Source organism: Pseudophryne corroboree, chromosome 5 (genome assembly GCF_028390025.1).
Source record: "Pseudophryne corroboree isolate aPseCor3 chromosome 5, aPseCor3.hap2, whole genome shotgun sequence".
Lineage (NCBI taxonomy): Eukaryota > Metazoa > Chordata > Amphibia > Anura > Myobatrachidae > Pseudophryne > Pseudophryne corroboree.
In genome coordinates this window covers 633,931,076-633,955,364 of record NC_086448.1, presented here as the reverse complement: position 1 = coordinate 633,955,364, position 24,289 = coordinate 633,931,076, and the positions used below count along the sequence as shown (strand labels likewise).

Here is a 24,289-nt window from a genome sequence, read left to right as displayed (position 1 = left end):
AGGGCGGGGTGGTGTGGGCTCCATACTCCATTATCTCCATATCCCAATTGTACAGTGATGATACGCTGAAATCGTTTCAGCAGTTGAAGGAGGAATTTGGTCTACCTAATTCTCATTTTTTTAGATTCCTACAACTCCGACACGCCTTACAATCGCAATTTCGGGACTCACCCCTGACGCTCCTTCATTTCCCCATAAAGACCTTTTTAAGCTCGCTGGGACGGGTTAGGGTGATTTCTTTTACATATTCGTACCTATTGGGGATACTTCACACAGACCCTCTCTCGGGGCTCCGAGAGCGCTGGGAGGGGGATTTGGGCCCCATAGGCGAGGAGGACTGGGAGCTTGCCCTGGAATACCTGGCTGTGGTGACTAAGTCTCTCCGATTTCAACAAATACAGCTTTTTATTTTGCAGAGATCCTATATAACACCGGCTCGATTGGCCAGGTTTGGGGCCGACAATACAGCTGTTTGCCCTAAATGTGGGGCTGATGGGGGGTCCTTTTGGCACCTTGTGTGGGAGTGTCCGTCCATTCAGGTGTTCTGGTCTGGGGTCAGGTCGATTCTGGAGCATACGGGGATGCCTGGGAGTATGTTGACCTCGAGATTCTGTGTACTGGGAATGGGGGGTCCTGCTTCGGGGTCCAGATGGGAGGGCCTTTATGCTCGTAGTATTTGTGCCCTGGCCAAGGTGTGCATCGCACGGTTATGGATGGCCCCGCTTTGCCCTTCTATATCAGCCTTTAAGGCACTGGTTAATGACACTCTCCTTAAAGACCGCTATGTATACATGAAACACAATGCTATTTACAAATATGAGAAAATATGGTCCCCTTGGATTACTTCTGTATACTCCTCCCCTGCTCTTGTGCTATGAGAGTGTTGCGCCCTGGGGGCGGAGGTGGTCCTGGGTTCATACAAGGCCAGGATGTGATATTACTCATTCTTCATTACTTCATATACCTCACTAATTGTACTGTAATACTGCTTCTTGATGGTATTTTTTTTTATTTTTTTATTTGTGTTTTCGTTTTTTGTTTATATTTTTTATGTTCTAGAAATTTTGGTAGGCTATGTTCCGGCTTACTAGTTGGAGTTGTAATTGGTAAATAATTGGGGAGAAAATTAAAATGTTCAATATGAGAGTTCTGACCTGTTTACAGACATTAGAATGTTTCTTTTCCTTTTTATATTGCAACGTGAGTGTAGTAATAAAATGGGAGAAATTGCATATGTGATTTAATATACTTTACTTTTTCGAGATCACGTATGTTATAACCTGTTGCATTGCCTGTACTGTATTATTCAATTTCTCATGTCTAACGAAATGTCTGTATTTGTGATCCTTTTTTTTTGAATAAACAAACTCTATTTAAAAAAAAAAAAAGCACCAACCAGGGAAGTTGGTGGTTCAGGTATGTTCGAAGCTCTCCATTATGAAGGACTACACTCCCGACCATTCCAGATGAACCTCAATGCTCAGAGAGCAGGTTCGCGCTGCTTTTTCATGGATACTCCGACTTTAACCGAAAGTACGAGTCTACTTAATATGGTGATCGGTACACAATAATCTCACAGCAGGAAGGAGATTAGGTATTTGGGATTGGAGGATCCTGACAACGGATGTCAGTCTCAGAGTTTGGGGTGCCGTCTTAGAAAACTTTCAGTTACAAGAGAGCAGATTAACCATAAACACTCTCGAACTAAGAGCAGTTTACAACGCGCTTCTCTTGACCGAAAACCTAGTCATGGGTCCTTGCGTACGGATACAGTCGGACACTGTCACAACGACTACTTGCATAAACCGTCAAGGGGGAACGAAGAGCAAGCTGGCGTTAAAGGAAGCAACAAGGATTTTGTTGTGGGCGGAAAGGCGAAACATCATCCTCTCGGCAGTATTCATTCCAGGTGTAGAAAACTGGGAAGCAGATTATCTCAGTCGCCACGACATGCATCCGGGAGAGTGGTGTCTTCATCCACGGTAGTGAGGAGATGGGGCCTTCCGCAGGTCAACCTCATGGCGTCGCGGCAGAACCACCAGCTGCCCAGATATGTATCCAGGACAAGGGATACTGCAGCAGAAGGAGTAAACTCGGTAACGCGTCCTTGGTGTTACGAAATGGTTTACATCTTTCCACCCTTCCCACTCATACCAAAGGTACTGAGGAGGTTGAAACGAGAACGAGTGTGGGCGATTTTAATCGCACCGGATTGACCACGCAGTAGTTGGTACTCGGACCTACAAGGGTTGTTGTCGGACGGCCCTTGGCGGTTGCCTCAAAGAGAGCACCTACTGTCTCAAGGACCGTTTTTTCACCCAGACTTGAACAGCAGCGTTTGACGGCGTGGCTGTTGAAACCCGGATCTTCAGGAACAGAGGAATACCTAGAATGGCTATTCCTACAATGATTGCGGCTAGGAAGCCGGTCACAGCTGGGCGTTACTACAGAATTTGGAAGAAATACATAGACTGGTGTCAGGGACGTGGATGGGATTCAAAGACCTTCCACTTATCCAGACTTTTACTTTTCCTTCAAGCCGGACTAGACTTAGGTCTGCGGCTGGGATCTCTGAAGGTTCAGGTGTCGGCTCTTTCCATTCTTTTTCAACAACGGTTGGCATCCTTGCCAGAGGTTCAAACCTTTTTACAGGGGGTTCTACGGATACAGCCCCCTTTTCGTATTCCCACTGCACCATGGGATTTAAAATTGGTGTTAGATTTTTTGAGATCACCTCTTTTTGAGCCGTTACCAAGGACAGACCTAAGATATCTCTCTTGGAAGGTAGCGTTATTGCTAGCTTTAGCTTCGGCAAGGCGGGTCTCGGAGTTAGGAGCCTTATCGTGTAAGAGTCCCTTTTTGATTTTTCATGAGGATCGGGCGGAACTCCGTACAAGAGCAGATTTCCTTCCTAGGTTGTTTCGGGGTTTCACGTAAACCAACCAATTGTGGTCCCATCTTTCAAGTGTCTAGCGGATGGGGATGTGTCCTTGGATGTTGTCCGAGCTTTGCGGGTGTACGTACAAGTTACATCGTCCTTCAGGAAGTCAGACCATTTGTTCGTCCTTTATGATGGACCAAAGAAGGGTTGGCCGGCTTCTAAGCAGTCCCTGTCTTGATGGATTAGACTTGCCATTAGGCAAGCTTATATTTCCTGTGGTAAACAGGTTCCTTTACGGACGAGTGCTCATACCACTCGATCGGTGGGTGCCTGCCAGAGGTGTTTCCACTACTCAACTTTGCAGAGCGGCGACGTGGTCCTCAGCCCACACGTTCGCGAAATTTTACAAGTTTGATACTTTTGCATCCGAGGATTCTAAGTTCGGACGTTTGGTTTTGCAGGCAACAGACAGCACTCCCTCCCTGGGGGATAACTTTGGGACGTCCCCTAATGTCTAAGAGGAACTCCAGTGTCCCCTAGTGGATGAAAGAGAAAAGAGGATTTTGGTACTTACCGATAAATCCATTTCTCTGAATCCTCTAGGGGACACTGGACGCACGCCTCTGTGCTGTCAATCCTGCTGTGTTCATAGTTCTTGTTCATACAGTTCGTACAAACAGCGTTGGTTTTTCGGTTAAAGAAGTTTCTTAGATGCTGTTTGGCATGTTGTACGGTTCGGTTCCTCGCCGGGTGCTCTCGTATCGGGTCCTCGTCTCTCAGTCAAATTTTCAAAACTGAGGCATGAGGGGCGTGAAGGGGGAGGAGCCGGCTGTGCAGACAATGCTAATTTTATAGATTGTGCCACACCGCCGGTTGCAAGCTTCACACCCCCCTAATGTCTAAGAGGAACTCCAGTGTCCCATAGAGGATTCAGAGAAATGGATTTATCGGTAAGTACCAAAATCCTCTTTTCAGTGATTGGTAGATGTACTAGTTCTAGGTCAGTGGAAAGACTTGTGAAATACAGTGAGTTGTGGGGACACATGGAAGGGACCTCCAGCAGAATCCTAATTGAGTGTGCTGGTTACTACTGGCAAACCTCCTCCCTTTAACCTTTGCTTTGCTAGATTGTGTGGGATCCTCTTGTACCTTCCTCCTATAAGGAGAACTAATACAGTTTATGAGCTGGGGAGACTGAAACCAAGAATAAATTGTAGACTAGGGCCATCCAGGTCTGCGCACTGGGAGCATCAGGTGCTATCCAGCCTCCAGAGTAACAATAAAACCTTGCAGCTAGATTAAATTACCTATACAGTAGTGTATGAAGATTTTCCTGCAGTTAAACCAAGGATGAACTAACCTTAGGACAGAGGGCGGAGTAGCAACTACTACGGATGGGTGTCAGGCCGGGTGGTCTTCTGTATGCCGGCGGCCGGGCTCCCGACGACCAGCATACCGGCGCCAGAATCCCGACCGCCAGCATACCGACATCTTTTCTCCCTCTTGGTGGTCCACGACCCCCCTGGAGGGAGAATAGATAGCGTGGCGCGCCACCGTGTCCGCAGCGTGTCGAGCACAGCGAACCCGCAAGGGGCTCATTTGCGTTCGCCCAGCTGTCGGTATGCCGGCGGTCGGGATTCCGGCGCCAGTATGCTGGTCGCCGGCCGTTGGCATACCATACCACACCCGTCTAGCCATGTATGTTAATTTAAATAGCTATAAAAGTAATGTCGAATATGCTTAATTGTTTTTATATCACCAGTTAGTTTTCAGTAGGTTTGTTTTTTTAGAATGGATCAGTGTAAAAACAAATGCAAATGTGCAATCCTATATATTTTAGAACTTTTACTGTTCCTTCATTTTTTGCATGCACACAGTAATTCTTTTGCGTTTCCCTGCAGTGTTGTGGCATTTCTGTGGAGTTCTGCAGTCATGTGACCCGAGCATTCTCAGTCAGCACAAAAGGAAATAGAGTACAGCGTGCAAAGGATGCGTTGGCACATATGGGCAGTTCGGTAAGTGGGTACATCTGAGAAGCACTTGACTTTATATTAGTGGTGGGGGCAACGATTAAAATTTCTAATCGCGATTAATCGCATGATTTTCTCAGATTAATCGCGATTAATCACATTGTTATGTGCAAAACTGGATCAGCAAAGTAGCTTTACACATAAATTGTTACAATGTTTCCGGATGGTGTAACAATATGTAACATTTAAGTAAGATAGTATCTCAGCCCTGAAAAGCCCAATGATGCAAATATAATTGATATATACTGTGAATTGATATATACCCAATGATGCCAATATAATTGATCTAAACAAATATAATTGATATATACTGTTCCTGGTAAAAAATAAATATAATGTTCACAAATGCCGGCCAGCAATATAGACTCCCTTAATGGGGAGATGACACATAGGCTCACAGTGCTTTAAATGGTGCCACATAGATACCTATAGTGCAGCTGCTTCCGTCCTCCGAGCTGTAGAACAATGATTAGCACAAACGTCCCCTATAGCAGGAGAACCAGTGCAGGTGGCTCAGATGGAGGTGCTGTCAGGGCCGTCTTTTCGTATGGGCTCAATGGGCTCTTGCCCAAGGGCCCCAGGAATATAAGGGCCCTAGGCTGATAGCTGAGGGTCCCCTCTTTCCAGGGGTACCAGAATTTTGAAAATCGGCCCTGTGGAACCGGAGATATCTGACTTGAAAGCAGTGGTCCCCAACCAAGCCTGTTAATTTCTCTTCCCAGCCTGATATCTCGGGTTTTGTCTGACTTAGAGTATTTCTGAGGGTATAATCCAAAAGCTGGGACTCTCCCCTTTCAGTAGACACAGGCAGCTTGTCTCTACTATGCCCTGAATGACAGATATCAGCCTTCAAGAAGCTGGTCCCCGCTCCAGCTCCACACGCCTAATATGCAGTTTTAGATTTTCGTTGGTGGATTGCTCTGGCTCCTGAACTCTGATCCCCAAGTCCCCAGAACCTTCTGAAAGGTGGGACTCTCTAGTTCTTTATCCCATTCAATGCTAAGAAATATATTTTCAGGAACTTGAGATATCAGCAGTCAAGCAATCTGCCCTCCCACCGGAAAATTATAAATATTAAGCCCACTCCACTTCCATCCCTCCCCTACGTATTAAACACCACCTACCACTCTGGAAGTCATGTACCATTGCTTCTATATTCAGCCCAATGCCTCCATCTACAGTTTAGCCCCATCTGTGCAGTAAAGGAGTAATTAGCAGAAATTACTGTTCCAGGTCCTACATGCTGAGCGGAAGATAGAACATCCCCTACCGTCCGCGGGACATCAAAGCTGTGCTGATAGCACCCCCCATCCCTACCGCCGGAGGATGGGTAGGGGCCCCAGTGCATTACTGTGCCCAGGGGCCTACACTGCTGTTAAGACGGCCCTGGGTGCTGTAACAGCCTCCCGATGAGTAAGTGATCCTAATTTCCGTAAGCCGTTTTATGAAGCCGGTGCAAGCGGCTCTGTGAAACAGGAGAGCCAAGGCAAGCGGCTCGGGTGGACGTGCTGTGAATGCTTTGCGGTGATGAGCATTCTGCAGTACCGCAATCTCCGTCTTACCGGTCGGTGCAGCCGGCTCTGGGATGGATTATTCAAACCACTCGGTGGTAGCTGGTAGATCCTGACTGTGTGGTGACTGAAAGGGGAATGGCGTCCCCGTATCCTGACGCGGTTCTCGACCACAAAGCCCGGTCGTTTCTTCAGAGGTTGATTGTCGGCGTTAAAATAATTATCGGCATTAATTAGTTAATGCGTTAACGCGATATTAACGCGTTAACTTGCCCAGCCCTACTTTATATATATATATATATACACATATATAAGTGTATGTGTGTGTGTATATATATGTGTGTATATATATATATATATATATATACACATACATACAGCAGTTTTGTCACAACACACCATACAAGTTCACTTTTGCTCCTAGTGGCTATGAAAAGAACTTCCAGCACATTTTTACAATGCTGTAAAGGTCACAACTGGTTTAAGTAACAAAATGTAGAGTCCTAGTTCCCTGGAATGGAATGGTGTCCCAGTAATGTCAGTGGCCTTGATATGGATATTGGTTCAGCAAACAATAAGGCTGCTTTGTTGCGTGTGTAGGTCATAGGTGCATTATTAAAAGGACTGTACACATTCTAAATACATGTCTATCCTGCTACCCCCACAGAGCACTCAGGATAGGCTGGACTCCCTCTTAAGGGGTATGGGCTTTCAGCTCAAAACCGTCTAGTGTGTATGCATAAGCGATGAGCGCTTCATCGCCAGCGGGCGCCGTTCATCTACTGGTATTACCAGTAGATGAACGGCGGGGTGAGCGGCTTTCCATAGCATCCTGCTATAGAAATCCGCATACCCCCGCTGATATCGCTGGGCAGGGGGGAAAAGCGCTCAGTGTGTATGCACCTTTACAGTGCTGTGAGCTCCTATAGCCGGAAGCAGGGGTACAGCAGTCATCACATTCACAACACTTGGTGGTAGAGAGAGGTATATTATAATGGGCAGGGTCATTACACTGGTACAGTAAAGGGTACCACTCCAGGGGCTCATTTTTGTATATGTATTAGTCCATTTAATATCCATATGACTGCACAGAAAGTAGTACTGATCTCACATTGTTTTGTTTTGTAGGTATTCAGTGGAATCACCCTGACAAAGTTTGTAGGCATTGGTGTGTTGGGCTTGTCCAAGTCTCAGATATTCAAGGTTTTTTACTTCCGGATGTATTTGTCTATGGTGCTTCTGGGGGCTGCCCACGGTCTAATATTTCTACCAGTTCTTCTTAGTTACGTAGGTGAGTGTGGGGTTACTGATGATAACGATGATGATGATGACTAACAGAAATTACATGTACAATTAGAAAAGCTTGATAATGCTAAACATTCAGTTTGCTTTTTCCCCCCTGAAGATATTTATATTGTAAATAATAAACCAAACATTTAATTTTTGTGGATCTCAAAGATGAGTTGAATATGGTTCTTTATACATTTCAGATTCACAATAGTTGCGTTATTATGGAGAAAGCCATAACCTTATCACAATGTATCAGTAGTTAAAGTGTAAACTGTCTATAATTATGCTGGCTTGGCAATATATTAATCAAACATATACCAAATTATTTCCCTTTCTATGAAACAGAACTGCACCAAGTCAGCACAAGCTGATGTTGAACAGTTATCAGTATAAGTTACTTAACAATTCCTTATCTATCATTTTCATGCATTAATAGAGGTATATAATGAGATTTTAGTATCTGAAGCTGATGGGAAACAGTGGGCATAGAGTACATTGGCAAGAGCTTGGCCACTTAGAATTTACTGGTGTAAGCCCATCCTCCTCTATATCCCCATTAGGTATCTGGTAAACTCCCTATTTTTTCAACAATCTGCAAAGGGCAGAACTAGGAGAAGAGAGAACAACAAGAACAATAATTATAACAAGAAAAAAATAGAACAGAACCAAGAACGCAAAATGTAATGGGAGGATGTGCAATGTCAGAATCAAAATGCTATGATGCCTGAACATTAAGATCCCCCTTTCCCCCTTCCCCCCCTTCCATGCTTGATACTGTAGGCCTTACTTATGGTCAGGGAACTCTTTGCCCTACCGCCGATTTACAAAGGCACATGCTATGGGTTGATAACCTTTCCTTGCTAGAACAGGTGTCTTCAGACCAGAACATTGACAACCACTGTGAGCTTTGACACTAGAGTTCAAAGTCCCTGTAACTTGGACTGAAGAGTGACTGCAGCTGTCAAGGCTGTGTTCCTATCATTCAGTTCCAAATGGAGAACTTGTGAGCTTCTCAGCCACCAGCAATGCGGTAGACCTACCCTTGAGGTAGCAATTGTTCCATTGTGAAATTCACTTAGTCTGCAGCACCTGTGAATGGAACTGTGCAAACTGCATTGCCTCAAAGGTGGAAACCTCTTTCTCATGATGTTCACGTATGGAAGAACACACTTCAACAAGCATTTATTGCTATCCTTTATTAAGAAAACCCTCTGCTGATGAGGGCTGAGCAGAAGTCCCAGGAAGATATAGTATAGAATCTAGGTGAATCTTGGTATTAAACTGTGAGATTGCAAGGTCTGGGCTGCGTCCAGAATGTGAGCTGCAGCTAGGCTGGATAGTTTGCCTTGATCAACAGTTCTGAGAAAGTTAGTTATATCTGCCATGATCTCTAATAAAACTCTTGGTGCAGTAGCCAGGACAAAAAGTAGGGCCCAGAATTTGCTTAGGTTTAAGTCCTGTGGAACTTATAAGTGTCCTTTTTGGTGGACCACAGGGATTTCAACTTGACCGCCTGCAACCTATGTTTAGTTATTCTGGTTCAGCTATAGGACAAAAGTAAACATCCAGGGTACTAGGAAGAGGTGTAAATAAAAGCCTGATGTTCTGGGACTGTATTAGTAACTCCAGACAAAACTAGGGACTGACATTGTGGAGCAAAACACTTTGTCTCTGGGAAGCCCTGCCATGACAAGTTGCCTGTTCCCTGGGGTTTTAGGATATGATGCAACTTGCTCCCAACACAGGAGTTCAATAATAGACAGCCTGTCCATCATACTGACTGCTTGTTAGAGGGTTTAGAGCTGAACGCAGCTCTCCATGAAGGGAAAAGAACTGACTCCAACAGATATGACCCCTTCTCTGCGGTCTAGGAGAGTTAACCAAGTGAAAGGAACTCTATTTCCACTATGGTCTGAGAGATGATCAAGTCTGAAGCTGCTGCAGCTGCTGAGCCTGTTATCCTGCTCCCAGTCCCATGTCATTAGTTGCTTTTCCTACATACTCAGTCGCTTCACTGATATGCTCCACCTGACCCTTCGCTAACAACTCCCTCATGACCTTCCATCCAATCTGGGGAACACTTCAGAAATGGATAGAGGACTGGCACAGGAGTACAGGCACTAAAAGGTTAAGGCTAGGACTCAATTACTGAGGGTGAAAAAGGGAGGTAGACTCGCACTTTAAAGGCCGGAGCTATTCAATTGTACTCTCCTGACGGCCTTGTTAACGCCCATTAAAGTAGTGTGTTAACGGGCATTATCATGCAGAATCCGTAAGGGTCACGGCACCTGTTAACCCGCTAATTATCAGGGATGGGGAGAGGGGGAGCTCCTGAGTCTGGTAAGGCAGCCACAGCCTACCGCTGAGGTAGAGCTGGGCTGCGACTCACACACTCACCGTACACAGGGCCGTATCACGGTTATTCTGTGACCGGTTGATGCTGCTGCTCTGCAGAGAAAGTTATCACTCACAAAAGAGGGGTTTTCAGTGTTTTGGCACCTTACTCACCTTTCTCCCAGTAATGCTGTGTGGATGGCTTCTACCACATCCCTCCGTGGCGGGCTTTGGCAGCAGGGAACAGTCTGGACTCTGAAGGGCAAGCTGGAGGAGGCTGCTGGTATATAAGTGCTGTTAACCTCACTGCTGAATATAGTGTTATGTTAACCCTACTGCTTTCTTTCTGTGGGGATTAAGACTTCTACGTTTAGTTTGTTAACCCTACCTCTGTTGAAGGGTAGTTTCCTAAAGTATAGTATGGACTGATTTATTACAGTTTTGGGGGGTTTTCTACTGCACTCTTTGTTAGAATTTAGGTAGATGTCAGTTGCTTCGTTAGTTTCAGTTTATCTGCCTACACTATTTAGGCAGATTTTTTTTTTTTTTACTTTGTTTATAGATTATTTTCAGTTTTTCTTAGTTGCGTAACACCACTGGTAAAGCAGAATTCTTCTGTTACATTATTTTATGCTTATTCCATTTATGGATCAAAATTAACCAAGGGTTGCACAGAGCCAGGAGCCTCTGCACAGTCTGTGAGCTGGAAGCTGTGGTCCGACCTTCAGGTATTTAGATGATGAGTCTGATCCTGGATAGGGCTAAGTACATGGCTCAGGCAATTGCAGATACTGTAGAAGTTATTCAACACGGACTGACTCTCTCAGACGGCCCTCGCCTTCTGTTTGATCCTTTAGCTGAGCCATTATGACCCAGTAACATTGGAAGGTGTCTGCATCTATTTATAGGATTTTGGCATCCTCCAGATCTGCAGCTGTTAAGAAGCGGTCATTTTAGACTTTCGGTTCTTTATCCTGGAGATTCAGATGCTGCAGGTTCCTTGAAGGATGAGGGTGTGCTTGTGGACCCAGATTTGGAGGATGCATCAGCATACCCTCCAACATTTTACACACAAAAATCAGTACAAATGCCCCTTTTCCTATACTTTCAATGTAAGTTTTGAGAGCCAAAAAATCGGTACAGACCATAAAAAAAAAAGGTACTGTACCTGCCAAAAAGGTACAGTTGGAGGGTATAATTAGGCTTGGAGGAGGATGCACCTGGGATCCAGGAATAACGAGATTTATGGTAAGAACTTACCGTTGTTAAATCTCTTTCTGTGAGGTACATTGGGCTCCACAAGGATTAACATCGGGGTGTAGAGTAGGATCTTGATCCGAGGCACAAACAGGCTCAAAGCTTTGACTGTTCCCAATATGCACAGCGCCGCCTCCTCTATAACCCCGCCTCGTGGTGGGAGCTCGGTTACGTCACTACAGCCACATCTGGGACGGTTCCTGCCAAGATGCTTGGGTAAGGGACCTTATCTCTCAGGGTTACTAGCTGGAGTTCAACGGTGCTCCTCCCCAACGATTTTTCAAATCAGGCTTACCAGCTTTGGAAAATATGCGAGGTACGCTGCTACTGGCCATCAACAAGTTGGTCCAGACCCAGGTCAGTGTTCCAGTACCCCTACAACAACAAGAACAAGGTTGTTACTCCAGTATGTTCGTGGTTCCAAAACCAGACGGGTCGGTGAGACCCATTCTGAATCTGAAGTCCTTGAATCCTTACCTGAAGGTTTTCAAATTCAAGATGGAATCTTTGAGAGCGGTGATCGCAGGCCTTGAGCCACAGGAATTCTTTGTGTCCCTGGATATCAAGGACGCTTACCTCCATATCCCAATTTGGCCCCTCATTAGGCTTATCTGCAGTCCGCCATACTGAACGATCACTACCAGTTTCAGGCGTTACCCTTCGGCCTGTCTACAGCTCCGAGGGTGTTTACGAAGGTGATGGTGGAGATGTTTCAGCTCAGGGTCCAGGGGGTCAACGTGATTCCCTTCCTGGATAATCTCCTGATAAAAGCGAGTTCCAGGGAGCTTCTACTGCTCCATATAGATCGCACTATCCAACTTCTGTCTCGCCACGGGTGGATCCTCTGCAGAAGTCCCACCTGGAATCGTCTCAGCGGCTCCTGTTTCTGGGGATGCTACTGGATACTGTAGCACAGAAAATGTTCCTCCCAGAGGACAAAGTGAGATCACTTCAAGAATTGGTTCGCATGGTTCTCTGACCTGCTCGTGTATCCATTCAGCTTTGCATAAAATTGTTAGGAAAGATGGTGGCCTCGTACGAGGCGATACAATTCGGGAGGTTTCATGCCAGACCTTTCCAATTGGACATCCTAAACAAGTGGTCCAGTTCACATCTTCAGATGCACCGGATGATTCGGCTGTCACCCCAGGCCAGGATTTCTCTCCTGTGGTGGCTACAGTCTTCCAACCTACTGGAAGGTCGACACTTTGGGATTCAGGATTGGATCCTCCTCACGACGGATGCGAGTTTGAGAGGATGGGGAGCTGTCACCCAGAGGGCGCAGTTTCAGGGCAGGTGGCCTGCCCCAGAGGCCCTACTTCCGATCAACATTCTGGAACTTCGGGCTATCTACAATGCTCTGATTCAGGCATCCCCTCTACTCCGGGATCAGGTGATCCAGGTGCAGTCGGACAACATCAATCGACAAGGAGGGACAAAAAGCAGGGCCTGCATGTGAGAAGTGTCAAGAATACTCCTCTGGGCAGAAAGAAATGCAAGAGCACTGTCCTCGATCTTCATTCCGGGAGTGGACAACTGGGAAGCGAACTTCCTAAGTCGCCACGCCCTCCACCCGGGGGAGTGGGGACTACACCCTCAGGTGTTTCAACAGATCGACAGGTGGGGATACCCACAGATCGACTTGATGGCCTCTCGCCTCAACAAGAAGCTTCACTGTTATTGCTCACGTACCAGGGACCCTCAGGCGAGCGTAGTGGATGCGCTGACATCACCTTGGCCTTACCAGCTGGTCTACCTATTTCCTCCATTTCCGCTGATCCCAAGGATGCTCAAGCGGATCAGGCATCAAAGAGTGAGAGCAATCTTGATTGCCCTGGATTGGCCCCAAAGAGCGTGGTACATGGCTTTTCTGAACATGTCCGTAGAGGACCCTTGGCCTCTACCTCTAAGAAGGGATCTTCTTCAACAAGGACCGTTTGTCTACCCGGACTTACGGCGGCTTCATTTGATGGCATGGAAGTTGAGCGGAACATCCTAGCTCACAAAGGGCTTTCAAAAAGGTCATTGCCACTATGGTGCAAGCCAGAAAACCTGTGACGTCAAACACTATCATCATGTCTGGCGGAGATATGTCTCTTGGTGCGAGGAACGCACATATCCCTCTGCAGAATTCCACTTGGGAAGGTTTCTACGGTTCCTGCAGGCTGGAGTGGATAAAGGCTCATGTCTGGGATCCATTAAGGTCCAGATTTCGGCTCTTTTCATCTTCTTCCAGAAGAAGTTGGCTCTCTTGCCGGAAGTTCAGACCTTCTAGCAAGGGGTGCTTCACATACAATCTATTCGTGCCGCCTACGGCACCTTGGGATCTGGATGTAGTGTTACGCTTTCTACAGTCCTTCTGGTTTGAACCTCTGACGACGGTAGAAGATAAGTACCTCATGTGGAAAACTGTGATGTTACTGGCCCTGGCTTCTGCTAGGTGTGGCTCAGAATTGGGGGCCTTGTCGTGCAAAAGTCCGTACTTGGTCTTTTACGAGAACAGAGCGGAGCTCAGGACTAGACAGCAGTTCCTGCCGAAGGTGGTCTCCGCGTTTCACTTGAATCAACCTATTGTGATTCCGTTCAGTTCTGGCACTTCTGCTCCTCCGGAGGCATTGGATGCGGTGCGAGCCTTGAAAATCTATGTCAAGAGGACTGCTCGGATCAGAAAGACGGACTCCTTGTTCATGCTGTATGATGCACAGAAAAAGTGTTGCCCTGCCTCATAGCAGTCCATTGCGCATTGGATTAGGCTTACTATCCAACAGGCCTATGCGTGGGCAGCCTTATCTGTTCCACAGTCTCTGAAGGCCCACTCTACCAGATCGGTGGGCTCTTCCTGGGCGGCTGCCCGTGGAGTCTCGGCCTTGCAACTATGCCGAGCTGCTACCTGGTCGGGGAAGAACACCTTTGTGAAGTTCTACAAGTTTGATACCCTTGCCAAAGAGGATACTCAGTTTGGGCAGGCGGTGCTGCAGATGTCTCTGCATGTTCCTGCCCGTTCTGGAAGTTTTGGGACATCCCCATCATACTAATTATGTCCCCAATATCCCTTATGGATGCTAGAGAAAATAGGATTTTAAATACCTACCGGTAAATCCTTTTCTCGTAGTCCATAAGGGATATTGGGCGCCCGCCTCAGTGTCTTGACTTTCTGCAGGTTCTCTGTTATGTGTTCCTGTTCAGCTGTTGCTGTTAATGTTACCAGGCGTTGCTGGCTAGGTTATATGTTGGTGTGCTGGTGTGTAAATCTCACCACACTTTTTGTTGTTATATTCTTTCTCTCAAGTATGTCATTCTCCTTCGGGCACTGTTTTACCTATAACTGACCTAGGGGAGGAGCCAGCACACCCAGTTGAAGACATTTAAAGTGCACTGGCTCCTTTGGACTAGTCTATACCCATTGTACTAATTCTGTCCCCAATATCCCTTATGGACTACGAGAAAAGGATTTACCGGAAAGTATTTAAAATCCTATTTTTTTTTCATTAAAGAAATTTTTTATTTTTTTTAAATAGAATTTCTCTGAAATTATGTTTAGAGTGTTTGTGTAGGCTAAGTACACACAATGGGGGTAATTCTGAGTTGATCGCAGCAGCAAGTTTGTTAGCAATTGGGCAAAACCATGTGCACTGCAGGGGGGGCATATATAACATTTGCAGAGAGAGTTAGATTTGGGTGGGTTATTTTGTTTCTGTGCAGGGTAAATACTGGCTGCTTTATTTTTAAACTGCAATTTAGATTTCAGTTTGAACACACCACACCCAAATCTAACTCTCTCTGCACATGTTACATCTGCCCCTCCTGCAGTGCACATGGTTTTGCCCAACTGCTAACAAATTTGATGCTGCGATCAACTCAGAATTAGGCCCAATAAGCAGGGCTTTTGTTCAATATGGGTGAATGGAGCAATATACTGTAGGTCTCCTTTATCTAGTAAAAGACTCCCTAAGCAAAGCTCCATTTGCTATTTCCATTGTAATCGGGATGGAAGCCTTATCTCTCCGCTCTGTAAATCACGTTATATCAGCTGCGCTTCCTATTCTGTGAAATGAGGAATCTGGTGTATAATTAATACAATCTAATAAGGCTATTGGCTAATTTTTTTCCATTGTTACTATGGATGGATGGATGCTATAAGTGGTTATTTTAATCTATTTGTGACTCTGAATTTATCTTTCTTCCAGGGCCACGGGTGAATAAAGCTAAAGTACAAGCTGCACAGGAAAGATTAAGGGGCACAGAACACGAAAGACTTCTAAGCCACTAGCGTGAGTGTGAGCACTATACAGAATCCAATCACTGGACAAGGGATACATGGGTGCATCGGTAGCTACAGGGCACATGGCAGTGACACGGATCATGCTCTGCAGCCATCCGTCTCAGGAAAGGACTCTTCCAGGACAGCAGTGTTATATTAGCATATACTTATGGGGTTTTTCACTTGTATATAGACGTTACATTAATGTTAGGAAAGAAGCCTGCACTGGAGCTTTTTCTATTTTCTTTTGCATACAATGTTTAATTTATAGGGATACCAGATATGTTTTATAAATGCAAAACCAATGCAAACTATCCAGCTCCTTTATTTCTGATGAAATCATATGTTTAACAGAGGCAAATACTATATTTTAGAAACTAATTTACTAAACGTTGACTTTTTTACAAATGAGAAAATATATGCAAGATGAAGAAACAAAGGATCTTACATCGTTTTATAAGCAGAAGGCGCATGGACTTTATTATTACAGTAATAAATAAACTTTATACAGATTTGTTTATATGTCGGCTAGAAAGCTACGATCTTCAGCAGAGACTGTTCCCCGAAGAGCTGCTTGAAGAAGAGCACGTGTTCCTCGCAGTGTTCTCCTGCAGGGAATAAGAGTGACCATTACTCAGATCCTGTCTGAGACATCTCTCACCCATCACCAGTGTTTTTTTTTAATAAACTTTATATAGAATATACACTGACCAGACATTATTTCCAATTTTAATTTTTAAGGGAACTAAAACCTGAAATGTATAGTTTTTTTCTAATTAAAACATGCCGAATGAATAGCCTGTTTTTATTCATTAGTTGGGCACATGCGACAGCGCCGCCCCGCTGTGTCCCCCAGTTTTTGATGAGGTGATCTGTTCTTCAGATGCGCATAATATCACATTTAAAAAAAATACTTTTAAACTAGATTAGATTAAATGAAAAAAAAAAAAAGTTTTGAGGGAAAAAAAATTGTCAGTTACGTTGTCAATAGATGGTGCACATAATACATTAATGATTATCACCCAGATAAAACATACCATACCAAACAATGGATATTTCTTCCTCCTTCCACAAGGGGGGACAGGGAACACTGGGTATTGCCTGGAGAGGAGAGTCTGGGCACCAAACAGTTACAACTTCTTTCCCAGCATGCTCAGGCTCCCTCTCCAGCATACCCTGCCCCCAGCCACCCAGGTTAAGTTGGTGCTGGCAGGATCAGCACCATTTTAGGGGGGAATGCTCTTAAGGGTCCCCCAAATTACGTTATTTTCTTTTTTAATTTTACCTTGAGTGGTTTGTGACGCCTATACAGACACTCCAGCACCTGGAGGTGACGGCACCATCGCCCTGTTTGGTGACATCCACTGCAGGACTCTCTAGGAGAGCAGGCACACATACTTAACCGCTCCCAGACTTCCCAGAGCATATGCGCAGGGACAGGTAAATGCAAGCAGGGAACCGGATACTCATAGCTGTTCACCCCTGGTGTAGGTCAGTGTCGGTAGGCTGGTCTGTCCACACACTGGACCACCATGGTGGTTTGTGGAACAGGACACCGCAGCAGCTGTGAGGCCATTGACCTTGGGTTTATTTTGCTTAGGGGGAGGCACGCACATCCTGTTGCCTCTCCCCTAACCCTGCTTCCAACTACAACTCCTCTCTTTCCCCAACTCCAGAACGCTCAGCAGCCATTTTAAAGCACACCGCTAACACAGCAGCCACAGGGAGATTAGTGTGGGCTCCTCTGTTCTCCATACCTTGCTCCCTGCAGCCTACTTATTACACAGAACTCCCACTTACTGCCCACTTATCACCTCATTGAGGCTGTCTGTCTGTATGTTTTTGTTATTACGGGTTGGGTATGTGTGACCAGCGGTCAGGAGACCACCAGTCACAATACAGACACCGGGACCCCGAATGTTAGGTTTCCTGACCGCCGGCACATAACTGCATCCCATTATTACTGTGTGCCCTGTGGTATTCCGGTCACATTGGGGCCCTGAGCCTGTGCTTCTGCAGTGGGTACACATATTTCTTTAAAACACATTTCTGCAGCGGGGTACACTGGTATTCCACAGGGAATAACATCGGAGTGTAGAGTTGGATCTTGATCCGAGGCACCAACAGGCTAAAGCTTTGACTGTTCCCAGGATGCACTGCACCGCCACCTCTATAGCCCCGCCTCCAGGTACTGGAGCTCAGTTTGTAAGTTGGTGCCTCCAGTGCAGGTCACTAACAGAGGGGCTGCACTAGGCAGCCCTGAAAAGAGATTTTTTTTTTATAAGACTTCAAGGGCCGCAGCACTTTTATGTCATTCTGACATGCTGTGCTGCGGCTCCATCACCTCCCTCAGCGGCGCTGCATGCTCCCGGGGCCTGATTCCTGGGTACTTGCAACGGGGACCCACCGGTTTCTAGGCATACCACCGCTGCTGCTCTCCTGGATCGCATGGCTGCATGATAGGGAGGAGGTAAAAGGGTCCCCCAGGTGGAACCCGCCGGTAAATCGCGATCCAGTCGTGGTCCCAGGAGACGGACCGCGCCACTGGCGTGGACACTGTGGCCGTACAGGGACCCCACTAGATCCACCAGGGCAGGGAGCACAGGTCGGATTTCCAAAAATCCGTTTGTAATAGGCTCCATAGTACCCGGTGGTGAAGTCCAGCAGAGGGGAAAAGGCGCTGACCTGTAACCCTTACCCCAGCTCCGGGCGCCATCTACTGCTGGTGTTCCCGCTCTGGAGCTGCATTTCTCTCTCCCTCACTCCCTGCTGAGATTTTGGCGCCATCTTCACTACTAGCTGGGCTGATCTCCTCTGTAAAACCGCCTGTCTTGTCAGCGCTGTGTATTTACAGACACTTAAGTATTCTACATGTCATTTTAGACAGTGTTAGTTAAGAACAAGTGTACTGCTATATGAATATTTAGTACAAGCATTCTGTGATATAACAATACACAGTAAACACTGGATGTATATCTGTATACATACATAGCTATATGTAGATTTACTAGTCCAGTGCAGTCTTATATGTAATCATTTCTGCTCTGTACTTGTGACTGTGTGTGCCTATAGCTGCTGTGTGGATTCTATTCTGTGTATCACACGTATTGCTATCACTATAGGGGTCATTCCGAGTTGATCGCGCGCTAGCTGTTTTTTGCAGCCGTACAAACGCTAAGTCGCAGCCCTCTGGGAGTGTATTTTAGCTTAGCAGAAGTGCGAACAAAAGGATCGCAGAGCGGCCACACAAAAAAAAAATTGTGCAGTTTCAGAGTAACTCCAGACCTACTCCTAGCTTGCGAACACTTCAGACTGTTCATTTCCTGATTTGACGTTACAAACACGCCCCTGCGTTCGGCCAGCCATGCCTGCGTTTTTCTAAACACTCCCTGAAAATGGTCAGTTGACACCCAAAAACGCCCAGTTCATGTCAATCACTCTGCGACCAGCAGTGCGACTGAAAAGGCTCGCTAGACCTTGTGTAAAAAAACATCGGCCGTTGTGAAAGGACGTCACGCGTGCGCACTGCGCCGCATGCGCAGAAGTGCCTTTTTTTGCATCATCGCTGCGCAGCAAACATTTTTAGCTAGCGATCAACACTGAATGACCCCCTATATTCTGTACCCTGGGAGGTTAAGTGCGTCAGGGTCTCATTTAAAATAGTGTTCCACAGAATATACTGTGTTGTATTTTTCACTGTATGTTTCAGTCACCTCACACCGCTTAAATCCTCTGTTTTGTGCTTTGCATTTGCTATCACATAACACAGGGATTTTTTTTGCAGGTATTGTATTTGTCTGGCCATATTGTACTGTTGTGCCCTAAGGCTACATTCCCAATAATGTCTGCTACACAGGGCGGGAAATCCGCAGACGCTCCTGCTTCATGCAGTGCTGGTGCCACGGATTGGACTGAGGAAAAGGTTTCAGCTGAGGGTTCAGGTACTGGGTGCCCTGCACCTTCCAGTCAATCTGCAGCACCTGTGGCAAATCAAGACCCACCTTGAGCTGCTTTTTCAAATATGCTGACGACACTTGTAACACGGCTTACGCCGCCTGTGGGACCTCCTGTGCTATTGCAGCCACATATTGTTCCTGTAGTTAACCCGCCTTGGGCGGATGCTCTGTCTACCCAGTTAGAACACTTAAATCAGTCCTTGGTTAGACAAAAACCTACGCTTCGCCCTGCTGGGGCCAAGGGGTCATCTAAACGGGCCATTTCTTCCTCACAATCCACTAATATTTCGGATGATTCTTCCGTCAGACACTGATAAAGTTGCTTCTGATGAGGAATATACAACTCAAGTTGATGTTCCTGACCTAGTGGAGGCTATCCAGGTGATTCTCCAAATTGATGATGATATTGAGCCCCTGCTACGTCTAAGAAACCTGATAAGTTCAAACGTCAGAAGGTTGCTAAAGTAGTTTTAATGCATTCTAACCTTTTAATTGACATACGTCAGGAATCCTGGTCATCTCCAGGAAAGACATTTTCCCTGTCCAAAAAGATGGTAGCTCGTTACCCTATCCCTGCGGAGTTGAGTAACACGTGGGAAACTCCACCGCCGGTGGACTCTCATGTTGCCTGTCTAGTGGTATCTTCTACTCTGCCTGTCACCTCACTGAAGGAACCGACGGATAAGCGCGTGGAAGGATGCCTGAAGTCTATTTACACACTTACCGGTGCTATACATAGACCCACTATGGCAGCCTCTCGGGCTGCAAAAGCTATTGAAGCATGGGTTCAGGCAATTGAGGATGAGCTACCTCTAAATTTTTCTGACACTGCCAGACAATATCTGTCGTATATTACCACAGCCTCTCACTATATTCAAGTGGCGGACTCTGATGCAGGCATAATGGCGGCCAAGGCGTCTACTACCTCTATCCAGGCTTGCCAGATTTTGTGGTTAAGGTCCTGGAAAGTGGACCTGGACTCCAAAAAGACCTTGGAGGTTCTCCCTTTTAAGGGAGACATACTATTTGGGGAGCATCTGAACAAGATCGTGACTGGCTCGGCAACAGCTAAGACTGCATTTCTCCCAAGTACTAATTCTTCTGCTCCGAAAGCAAAGAGTACCACTTTTCCTTCCTTTTCGACCTCCAGGTAAAGCAAAGGGTCAGGCGTACCCGAGACAGGCTCGTACTTCCAAAACCACCAAGCCCAAGTCTAAGCAATCTCGGGGGGACCCCAGGGTGGGAGGCCGACTTCTGCAGTTTGCCCAGGCCTGGTTAAAGACCACTTCAGATGCCTGGGTGCGGGAAGTTGTCTCTCACGGGTACACAATCTCCTTCAAGAGACGTCCCTCTCACCAGTTCTGCTTGACAGTTGGTTGTACAATATCTCCTTGATACTGGAGTGATTGTGCCGGTACCTCTGTCTCAAAGAGGCAGGGGCTACTATTCGACCCTGTTTCTAGTCCCGAAACCAAATGGGTCCTCCCGGCCTATACTCAACCTCAAATCTTTGAACAAATTTGTGAGGGTATCCAAATTCCGTATGGAAACTCTGCGTTCTATTGTACTAGCCATGGAACCCAAGAACTATATGGTATCCCTGGCCATACAGGATGCTTACCTGCACATTCCTATTGCCATGTCGCATCAGCAATAACTGCGGTTTGCTATTGGCAACCTACAATATCAATTCCAGGCCTTGCCTTTCGGACTGACCACGGCTCCTCGGATCTTCACCAAGGTCATGGCAGTCATGACGGCTCTTCTCCGCCGTCGGAGTGTCAGGATCCTGCCATATCTGGACTAGTTGCTGATCCTGGAGAACTACCCAGAGTTTCTCCTCAGTCATTTGGAACGGACGGTCCAATTCCCACGGGTGGCTCATCAACTGGAAGAAGTCCTCGTTGGTCCCTGCTCAGAGCATGGTGCACCTGGGGCACTGTTGGACACACACAACTAACGATTGTTCTCGTCTCCAGAGAAGGTCCTGAAACTTCAGGACATGATCAGATACTTCCTCTCTCGCCAGAGAGTGTCAGTACACTCAGCGATGCAAGTACTAGGCCTCATGGTGTCGGCATTCGACATGGTAGAGTATGCTCAATTTCATTCCCGCCCTCTGCAGAGGTTAATCCTTTCCAAGTGGGACGGCCTGCATCACCGGATCAGGTCTCAAATGATCTCCTTGACTCCGGAGGTCCGTCTGTCACGGACTTGGTGGCTGCAGAACCAATAACTGAGCAGGGGTCATCCATTCTGGATCTCCAACTGGGTCCTTCTGACGACAGATGCCAGTCTGCGGGGTTGGGGCGTGGTGTTAGAGCAACACTCTCTTCAGGGTCGGTGGACCAGGGAGGAATCTCTCCTCCCGATAAACATTCTGGAATTGCGGGCAGTGTTCAATGCGTTGACACTGGCCCTGCCTTTGGTACAGGACAGGCCTGTTCAAGTACAATCAGACAACGCCACCACGGTGGTGTACATAAATCATCAAGGCGGCACTCAAAGCCACATGGCAATGAAGGAATTGTTAAAAATCCTCCAATGGGCGGAACACCTTCTGCCAGCTATATCGGCAGTGTTCATTCCGGGAATCCTCAACTGGGAAGCGGACTTCCTCAGTCGTCAGGATGTGCACGCCGGAGAGTGGAGCCTTCATCCAGAAGTCTTTCAACTCCTAGTGGACAACTGGGGCCTACCAGATGTAGACCTGATAGCATCGCGACACAATCACAAGGTTCCGATCTTCGTAGCAAGGACAGGGGATCCTCAAGCAGCGTTCGTGGATTCACTGGCAATTCCATGGAACTTTCGGCTGCCATAGGTGTTCCCTCCAGTGTCACTCCTGCCCAGGGTAATACAGAAGTTCAAGCAAGAAGGAGGAATACTACTTCTAATCGCTCCAGCGTGGCCCAAGACGGCATTGGTTCTCAGACCTGCAGGGTCTCTCGATAGAGCATCCTCTTCTACTTCCTCAATGCCCAGACCTCCTCATTCAGGGCCCTTGTGTCTACCCGGATCTGGCCAGATTGGCTTTGACGGCGTGGCTCTTGAAGCATCACTTCTGAGAGCAAAAGGATTCTCTGAGGCAGTCATTCAAACTATACTGAAAGCCCGTAAACCAGCTTCAGATCGGATTTATTACAGAGTCTGGAATTCTTACTTCACATGGTGTGCTGCTAAGAATTATGATGCATATACTTTCAAAACTTCCAGACTTTTGGCTTTTCTACAACAAGGCCTGGACTTGGGCCTTCGTCTGGCCTCCCTCAATTGCGTCTCTTCCTGACGTTCACACTTTTAGTCAGGGTGTTCTAAGGATTCAGCCTCCCTATGTCCCTCCTGTGGCTCCATGGGATCTGTCTGTTGTCTTAAATGCCCTGCAAGTCTCCATTTGAACCTCTTGTGTCTGTGGACCCTAAATGCCTTACGCTTAAGATCATGTGTCTGTTGGCTATTGCCTCTGCTAGGAGGGTGTCTGACTTAGGTGCTTTGTCCTGTCGTCCACCCTTTCAGATTTTTTTTACCGTGACCGGGCAGCCACAACGCCATGAAAGAAGCCAATTGCATCCTGCGCTGGGAAGAGTGTTATCTTCCAGCTCTGTCAGCAGTGTTCATTCTAGGCATCCAAAACTGGGATGCGAACTTCCTCAGCAAGTGAGCTCTCCATCTGGATGTCTGTCAGTTGCTAGTCAGCCATTGGGGTCGTCCAGACATCGACATGATGGCCTTTTACCACAACTATCAACTGCCAAGGTACTGTGCTTGAACCAGGGATCCCGGTGCTCTGGTGGTCTCTTGCCTACGTGTTACCACACATCTTGATGATTCCTCACATACTTCATAGACTGGAAGGTGGTACAAAGATGATGGAGGCCCTGGTCTGGCCTCAGCGAGCATGGTATGCAGATCTCCTGGGCCTTTCTATCGACGACCCCTACTCCTTCCTCTGCAGCTAGACATCCTGTCTCAGGGACAGTGTCTTCATCCGGATCTGGACAGACTTGCTTTGATTGGATGGCTCTTGAGACATCCATCTTGAGGGCAAAGGGGTTCTCCAGGAAGGTTATTCGTACCATGCTCAATTCCCGTAAGCCATCATCTGCTCTTATCACAGTGTCTGGCGGATGTACTTTTTGTGTTGTGCCAGAGGGTTCAATCCCCGGTCGTTTCGAGTTTATAGGCGCCTTGCTTTTTTGCAGTGGACTTGGGACTTAGTCTCCGCCCTATCTGTCCTTTTCCAATGCCAGCTTGTCTTTCTGCTGTATGTGTGGATGTTCTTACAAGGCGTCCTTCACTTGCAGCCTCTGTTTGTTCTTCCGATGGCTCCTTGGGACTTGTCTTTGGTGCTACAGTCTGCTCCCTTTGAACCTTTGGAATCAGTGGACCTTCATTGGGTCACGTGGAACACTCAATGGCTATTGAGTCAGCAAGGAGGGTGTCCGACTTGAGTGCCTTATCTTGGTGTTCTCCTTTTCTAATTTTTCATAACGATCGGGCATTTCTCTGCACTTGTTTTGGTTACTTGCCCAAGGTGGTGTCCAGGTTCCACATTAACTAGGAGATCGTGGTTCCTTCTTTCACAGCTCAGTCCACTTTTTTGGGGGGAGGCCTCTCTCACTGTAGTTTGAGCACATACTGTATGTAGACAGTACCAGGAATGTCTGCAAGTAGGAATCTGTCTGCTACGCGCTCCCCAAATGCAGTTGGCCAGCCTCTAAGCAATCTTTGCACAGCTGTTTTAACCTTAGTATTTGCCATGCACACAC

General features: G+C 46.8%; 2 protein-coding genes across 3 annotated transcripts in view; one reads left to right on the top strand and one right to left on the bottom strand.

Moving 5' to 3' along the window:
• Positions 1-16,245, top strand: part of NPC1 (NPC intracellular cholesterol transporter 1) — a 132,271-nt gene extending 116,026 nt beyond the window's left edge. The window contains exons 23-25 of the mRNA XM_063923594.1: positions 4,783-4,896; positions 7,551-7,713; positions 15,491-16,245. Of these exons, the coding sequence (XP_063779664.1) occupies positions 4,783-4,896; positions 7,551-7,713; positions 15,491-15,573 (360 nt within the window). The 3' untranslated portion in view covers positions 15,574-16,245. The remainder of the gene's footprint in view (positions 1-4,782; positions 4,897-7,550; positions 7,714-15,490) is intronic.
• RMC1 (regulator of MON1-CCZ1) overlaps positions 16,017-24,289 on the bottom strand; it is a 204,160-nt gene continuing 195,887 nt past the window's right edge. For both annotated transcript variants that reach the window (XM_063923596.1, XM_063923595.1), the window contains one exon: positions 16,017-16,172. In XM_063923596.1, the coding sequence (XP_063779666.1) occupies positions 16,093-16,172 (80 nt within the window). In that variant the 3' untranslated portion in view covers positions 16,017-16,092. The remainder of the gene's footprint in view (positions 16,173-24,289) is intronic.